The 8,391-nt window shown below is 41.4% G+C and overlaps 1 protein-coding gene across 1 annotated transcript in view; it reads left to right on the top strand.

The window, feature by feature from the left end:
* nhlrc2 (NHL repeat containing 2) overlaps positions 1-3,988 on the top strand; it is a 44,520-nt gene extending 40,532 nt beyond the window's left edge. The window contains exon 12 of the mRNA XM_055930803.1: positions 664-3,988. Within this exon, the coding sequence (XP_055786778.1) occupies positions 664-926 (263 nt within the window). The 3' untranslated portion in view covers positions 927-3,988. The remainder of the gene's footprint in view (positions 1-663) is intronic.
* The last annotated feature ends 4,403 nt before the right edge of the window (positions 3,989-8,391 follow it).

Genomic DNA, 8,391 nt, shown 5'->3' on the forward strand with positions numbered 1-8,391 from the left:
AAGGGGAAGGGGTCTGAGTACTTTGCAAATGCACTGTATACTGTAGCACTACTTTTGACCAAAGCCCTATGGGCCCTGGTCAAAAGTAATGTCATTTGGGACGCGGCCATAGTCAGTGAGCGTTCACAGTCCCAAGAAAGTATGGATGTTTAGTTCTTTCTGTGACTCAGCCCTATAGAGTAACAGCCCACCACATTTCCTGTATATTACTCAGCAGAGCCAGCCAGGAAGTCAGGCAGCTCTCTTTATCTGTCACTCTCTCTTTGTTTCTCTCTCGCTCTCTGAGGGAATATCAGTGGATGGTAGGGCTTTTTAAATGCAGTCGTTCAATTTGATTGATAAGCCATCACAAACAGTGAGTCAACGACAGTCTTTTGACACTAACATGCTGGTTGAGGGTGAATTTGTTTAAACATGGTGGCGCATTTTAGAAGAATGACTGGTGATTCGTGATTTGTCCAAATTATTAGGGACGAACAATTGTCGTTGCTTCCCAGTCTGTCGACAGATACTACTACCATTTATGTTGTGTTAAGATATTATGTCTTGGTAGAGTGAAATGTGTGCTTGTTATCTGTAATTTTATATATTATTCTATGATGAGTTGACTGTATGTGTGCCATTTAAATAGGATATTGCCTAACTATTTCCTGTGTTGTACAGGTAACGATTGGTTGGTAGAGAACCAGGTGGTGACCGGGGACATCCCAACTCTTTCCCAGCCCCTCTCCATCCCTGCCATACTTCCAACGGTTCTCAAGGCGACAGAGGCCAGCCCCTCCCTCACCCTGAGTGTTTGGGTTTACTGCTGTCTGGCAGGAGGTGGGGCTTGTATGATGAAAGCCGCCTCCTTCACGCAACCTCTCCAGATAGGCTCTACACCCAGGAAGGGCTCGGTTACCGTGACGCTGGCTCATGCCTTCTAACTTAACAAGCCTCTAGCCCTTCCCTCTCGTTGGGGCTTTGTGTTTCAAATATGTTTCATATTTAAATGAAGATTCACGTTTACAAATGTACAAATCCTTTTGATAGCTCCTTTTGAACACATATGATAACAGTAACAAATATTTTATCAGATTGACATGTTTAAACAAATTAGATATCATAAATAGTATGGAAAGGGGAAGAAAAGGTCAAACCCGGACTTAATTCAATTAACAAACAAAGAAGTTTGGATACCCCCAAAAAGGATAAGCCCACCCACCCTACTTGCTTCCGTCCCCTTCGGGGTAAATCCTATGTAACTTTGTCTTAGATAAGTGTACTGTACAATTGGCGCATTCATCTCCCTCCTCTCCCCTGTAACTATTCCCCAATTCGTTGCTGTAAATGAGAATGTGTTCAGTCAACTTCCCTGGTAAAATAAATAAAAAGTTTAAAGTCCTTAAATTGTATCAAACAATGCCTGGAGTAAATTATTATATATTTTTGATTTATTTAACCTTTATTTAACTAGGCAAGTTAGTTAAGAACAAATTCTTATTTACAATGACAGCCTACCCCGGCCAAACCCTAACCCGGACGATGATGGGCCATTTGTGCGCCCGCCCTATGGGACTCCCAATCACGGCCGGTTGTGATACAGCCTGGAATCTAACCAGGGTCTGTAGTGACGCCTCTAGCACTGAGATGCAGTGCCTTAGACCGCTGCGCCACTCAGGAGCCCTCAAATTGAATGGGTATTGATGTATTTTAAGGTAACCTCCCAGTCTGCCACAGGTATTTCAGTGTCCAGCTCTTCCTCCCACTTTGCTTTAGTAGGATCTGTGGAGGGTGGGTAGACGGACTGAAATGTGTCATATAAACGAGATATCAGTTTGTCTGATCCTGAGCACGGTTTAATGCACCCATCAAACATGGAAGATTTGACATTCTCAAATGCAGGTAGATGTTTTCTTATACTGAACAAACATATACGCAACATGTAAAGTGTTGAAATAAAAGATCCCAGAAATGTTCCATATGCAGAAAAAGCTTATTTCTCTCAAATGTTGTGCACAAATTTGTTTACATCTCTGTTAATGAGCATTTCTCCTTTGCCAAGAAAATCCATCCACCTGACAGGTGTGGCTGATTAAACCGCATGATCATTACGTAGGTGCACCTTGTGCTGGGGACCAGAACAGGCCGCTCTAAAATGTGCAGTTTTGTAACACAATGCCATGCCACAGATTGAGGGAACATACAATTGGCATGCTGCCTGCAGGAATGGTTGCCAGAGCATTAATTTTTCTACCATAAGCCGCCTCCAACATCATTTTTCAGAATTTGGCAATACATCCAACCGGCCTCACAACCCCAGACCACATGTAACCATATCAGCCCAGGACCACATACGGCTTCTTCACCTGCGGGATCGTCTGATACCAGCCACCCAGAAAGTTGATGAAACCGAGGAGTATTTCTGCCTTTAATAAAGCCCTTTTTGTAGATATAAACTCATTCTGATTGGCTGGGCCTATGGCAGACACCCCATCTAAGTATAAATTCCCTATGTTATGGATCCCAACATCTGCCCAGCCATAAAATTCTTGTCTACATTGGAGGGTGCAAAGGAAGGATTTCCCACTATTGGGAGTAGAAATGACATTAGTCTGAGGTCAAAATGTACTTTAACTTGCTTCCAGATACGGATTGTGCTATATACAATGGGATCGGGTCTATAAACCGATGTCTCAAGGCGTATAGGGGACATAATCACTGCACAAATTGGGTAGGGGTAGCAGTCCTCGCACTCCATATCAATCCAGCAGGACAATACAGCAGCGTCATCGAGCCAAAACGTGACAGAGTGGATATTTGCAGTCCAATAGTAACAATCCTCCTTCCAACTTAGATTTTAAAAGGTTTTTACTTATCCTGTGTGCTTTAAATTCCCAAATAAATGGGTTTATAATCGAGTCCAGTTGATTATTAAAGGACTTTGTCAGAAATAAATATGTACTGTATAACAGTTGAGGGAGAAATACCATTTTCATTGCATTAACTCTTCCCAGTAAAGATATAGGGGAAGCGTTTTGTTAGGTGGGCATTAGGGGAACTAGACTTGGGGTCGAAATGGAATTGGGTCACTATTATATGTCACATGAGGGAGTGCATGGTTTTCTCTGCACAAGTATTCCCTGTCTTTATTTTACAAGATGTCAGCACCAAAGTGCATGTATGGTCTTCCTCTTCACTGTGTGTTTATGGATGGGGGAAAACAAGTGGGCTCTAAATAAGGTTTACATAATACATCCATAAGCACTCCGTAACACCTCTAGAAAACCTTTCATAGACTTATGTCCACAACAGCACTGTGTCTGCTGACTGGCTTGGATTTGTGCCAGCCAACTTGCTTACTTAAATAATACTTCAGCGCTGGCAAAACTGGTTACAATTAAATTAAATTTCAACCAATTTTGCCCTGTTGGTTTTGTCATAAGGCATTTACAAACAGTTTCCTCACACTTAGTCATTACGCCCACATTTGTAAATGTTAGTAACCAAGTTATTCACACATTTATAAACTTTTATATTTTAACTGATGTATTAATGATTCATAAGATAATAAGATGTTTAATATAGGTCCTTATAAACCATTTAGTAATCATTAGTTTGTACCTAATCTAAAGTGAGGGCTTAGCGTTAATGTTACCTTCAGCGTTAGTGTTACCAGCACTCATAATGCCTTTTATGAGGCCTACCTCCAGAGGTGGTCAGGAATATCTGATCACAATCGGATCACAATGCGTCTTTTAATCGGCTACACCTGAAAACATTTTGGGCACAATCGGAATGTGGACAAGCTCAGGACAAAGGACGCATGTTAGTATCAGGTGTAAATGGGGATTCTGATTTCTCTTTCCCAGCTTCACCTCAGACCCCCAGTGCTGTCTGGCCGGCATGTGTGTTTTTATACTTTCCAAGGGCAGCGCTTTTTACAAACTGGTTTCTTTTATTATGCAATGTAACAAGGACAAAGTAATAAAACCATATTTTATCAGCCTTTTGTGTGTGTTGTCCTTTCCTTTGCTGGCATCAATGACTAACAAGGCCCTTGGGATTATGTATTCTCTCAGCACACACATGGGGTGTGTTGTAAATTCACTCTGGCGATCTACTCCGATTTCAGAGCATTCTCGTCTGTGTGCCAGAGCGCAAAATAACTGACGAATTTACTAAGGCTCAGCACCCATTGAATAGGGCCGGTGTCACTAAACACCGGTCCTTATGAGAGCGGTCCTTACAGTCCTGTGGTGGTCCTTATGAGAGCCAGTTTCATCATAGTGCATGATGTTAATTGTGACTGCACTTGAAGAAACTTTCAAAGTTCTTGAAATTTTCCAGATTGACTGACCCTCATGTCTTAAAGTAATGATGGACTGTTGTTTATTTTAGCTTATTTGAGCTGTTCTTGCTATAATATAGACTTATCCATATTTGGTCAAATACCATCTTCTGTATACCACCCCTACCTTCTCACAACAGAACTGATTGGCTCAAACGCACTACGAAGAAAATAATTTCCACAAATTCACTTTTTAACAAGGCACACCTGTTAATTGAAATGCATTCCAGGTGACTACCTTATGAAGCTGGTTGAGAGAATGTCAAGAGTGTGCAAAGCTGCCATCAAGGCAAAGGGTGGATTTGTTTAACACTTTTTTGGATACTACATGATTCCATATGTGTTATTTCATAGTTTTCATGTCTTCACTATCATTCTACAATGTGGAAAATAGTCAAATTAAGAAAAACCCTTGAATGAGTAGGTGTGTCCAAACTTTTGACTGGTACTGACTGTAGAACAGTCTTCTCCCCTTTTTAAAATGCACCCTTCCTTGGATAATTTTGATTGGTGTCTGGTAACACTTAGGCCCCAATTCAATAAATTGCAGATAAAGAAACCACACTGCAGGTTCTCATACTTTACGCAGTATTGGAGGTTAATATTCTGATTTTAGGCAACCGGAGGGGAGTTCCCCTGGGCATCCCACTGCACAGTGAGTCCCACATTTTGTTGAACCAGCCAAATCATCCAAACAAATGATTTGTTGAAAGGGTGTCACAAAATAGAAGTACTCTGCACTTTAAGAAAGCAGTTCTAGTTACTGACACCCTTGAAACGTTTCACAGACACTTATTTGAAGCATATTGATCTGTTTAACAAATTAGTATCTTAACAATTAAAGAACAAATGTTACATTTTAAAGGCTTTAAAAGGGGTACAGCCTATTGAACCTTTATTTTGACAGGGAAGACATAGAGACCGAGGTCTCTTTTAGCCCTGTATAATACAATATAAAATACACACTAAACACTACATACTGTATATTAAAATACAAAAACAAATAAAGCACAAATAAAACATCACAAATCATTCCTTCACAAATAAATTCCCAATCGATACTTTAAATTGCCCGAACGGCACCAGAACATCAAGATGAAATTAATTGTACATTTTGTTCCAACGGTACGCAATAAAGCTAAAACCAGATTCACATAGCTCGGTGGAGACCCTAGGAACCTCGAATTAACCAATCGCATGAACGGGTGAGGCAACTCAGGTGTCTATACTTAAAACAGCAAAGTTAGATGTCACATATCAGTTTGCAGACAATGTTTTTTTTTAAAAGCATACAAACATGGTCTCTTTTTTTGCTTTCTTGAGTAAGGCCGCTCACCTTAGCTCCGTGCTTTTAATGGTGATGGGGCAGCCAGTGGAAAATAAGGAGCTTAAGGGTTGGTATGTGCTGTGATTGGCTCAGTGTTCTGTCACTCATCGGGACACTACATCACTGCAAAATCTACAGAATCAACATCATCTTCAAAATCTACAATTCAAGCCCCTTGGGTGCTGCCATAGATTTAAATTAGAATTGCCCATCCAAGAAGGCTCAAGGTCATTGGCCACAGATAAAATGACGTCAAATCACTTTATATCTACTGTAGCTTTGATTGGACTAATCATGTCAACGTCATACTTTCAAAATCTTAGCTAGCAAGCTAGACAAGCAGTCATTAGACATTACACAACAAATTGGAAGTCGCAAATTCAACAATGAGTGGTTTGGAAGGAATCAGTGGCTAACTGCAAGTGTTGCAAAGCAATCAATAACCTGCTATTCAGTGGAGTGGGTATGTGGTCCAAGTCTGGGTTTAAGGGTCTCTTTTCCAAGCTTAAAAGGATAAACATTCACATACAACACCATGGGCCAGAAAAGGTTGAATACATTGGCCATGATGTCAATCAGGCATGACTTCTGGGAAATCTCAGACAACAATCTCAGACAACAACTGGGAAATCTCAGACAACTGGGAACTCGGAAAAAAACAAGGTTGAATCATGACGTCAGTGATCTTCAGGTCGGAGCTCTAGAAAAATGCCAGAGTTCCCGACATGGAATTCCGAGTTGGATGACCATTGAAAACGTATTTTCCCAGTTGTCTGAGATTTCCCAGTTGCGAGTTTGCAGTTGTTTTGAAGGCGTCAGAAGTCATGCTTGAAGGCATCATAAATCCAGAAAATGCCAGACTTTGTTCAAAGTTTGATGACAAAATTTGCCCACAAGATGGACCACCACACCACCTTTCTGTTCAAGTGAGCACAGAACAACAAGGTGAGTCCAAAAATGTATTGTATGCTGCTGCATAAAGATGTAATATGCCAGGGAGATATGTATACTGTAGCTAAGAAAGTAATACTAAGTGTATGTTGTGTGGTAAGCTATTAGTAGCCCATGTTCCTCACCCAAATAATTTGGGCCCTTTTCCCCTCTTAACTTAGCCTACTGTTCTGACTTGGTGGTGCACATGTAGCCTATAGCCTGTTTAACAGACATGTAATCATTGAATATTGTAAGAGGTTTCATTGTCTGCTTATATGCCCCCTTAACTTATCCTACAGTTCTGACTTGGTGTACCGGGAGAATACTGCAAGAACAGCCCATGTTCTAAATTCTGTCGCTGTACATTTCTAAAGTGCTGAATAAATAGTTATATTGACTACGTTCGTCCTAGCTCGCTGATGACCTTGTACCTAGCCGGTGGGGATTCCGGTGGGGTGCCCCCACCCAGGGAGTGGCGGTGCTGGAAAGGGGGTCACACTCGGACAATCATTGTGGCCCTGGTGGCACAAAATAATCAAAAGGTCTGACTGCACAGAGATGCTTGGGAAAATGGTCACAACCGGGGAACCAGTGTGTCTGTGTCTCCGGGTAGGGGGGTGTATCTAAGCGCCATCAGCTAGGACTTGACATTGGTTAATGAAATCTTCCCATTCTTGCTCAATTTTGCATGCCTTCTCAAACAGCTACAACTGTATGCATTTGCACATTAAGTCTTCTCTTGAGTTGGGCTCAGGGATGGAACAACTGTTGAACATCTGAGCTGATGGTTGTTTGTGGGGAGTGTGTGTGTGTGTGTGTGTGTGTGTGTGTGTGTGTGTGTGTGTGTGTGTGTGTGTGTGTGTGTGTGTGTGTGTGTGTGTGTGTGTGTGTGTGTGTGTGTGTGTGTGTGTGTGTGTGTGTGTGTGTGTGTTCTTTTTAAAGGATGGGTCCCAATCTCTCATAGGCCCTAGGATACAGGTGGACAGTGGTGGTCTGCCAGTCACTGGGAAGACAACCCAACGTGGGATGGGGGGGGGGGGTTGGCAGGTGGAATAGGGGAGAACAATTGAAGGTTTACTCAGTAGCAGAACAAATAACATGGTACAGCTATATGGACACCCACTCATCACGGTACTTTTTAATGGTAAGTCTACAAACACATTGTGGTAAATATAATTGAAACTTGTATCTCACTATGGTAAATGGTGAAATAAGTATAAGTATATTACGTATTGGATCACAAAATAATATATTTTGCATTACTGTGTAGTTTACCAATGATGGTGAAGTGGACATGCTCGGTATTCATGTCCCGAAAGAAAGAAAGAAATTATGTAATTAGAATAAATGTTAATAGATAAGATCTATCAAGATCTATCTAGATCATCTCAGACTCTGCTGCCCTTCAGTCCCTTGACTGTTGGCCCTGATGGAGACATGGATCACCCCAGGGAACACTGCTACTCTTCATCTAACTACGTTTTCTCTCATAGTCTGAGAGCATCTGGTCGTCGCGGAGGTGGCACATGTCTACTCATTTCTCCTAACTGGAGATCTTCTCTTTTCTCCCTCTCTCACCTGTCCATCTCCTCATTTGAATTCCATGACGTCACTGTCACTTCTCCTCTTAAGATTAACGTTATTGTCATCTACTTTACTTTACTGACTTTATTGTCCCCTTGGGGAAATTTTGTTGCAGTGTCATGTACACGTTTAAAGTGGCGTTTAAATAACAAAACAAATTGACAATACAACTTTCATAACAGTTACATACCGATAAAAAAAGACGAGACTGCTGGCC

Source organism: Salvelinus fontinalis, chromosome 8, assembly GCF_029448725.1.
Source record: "Salvelinus fontinalis isolate EN_2023a chromosome 8, ASM2944872v1, whole genome shotgun sequence".
NCBI classification, from domain to species: domain Eukaryota; kingdom Metazoa; phylum Chordata; class Actinopteri; order Salmoniformes; family Salmonidae; genus Salvelinus; species Salvelinus fontinalis.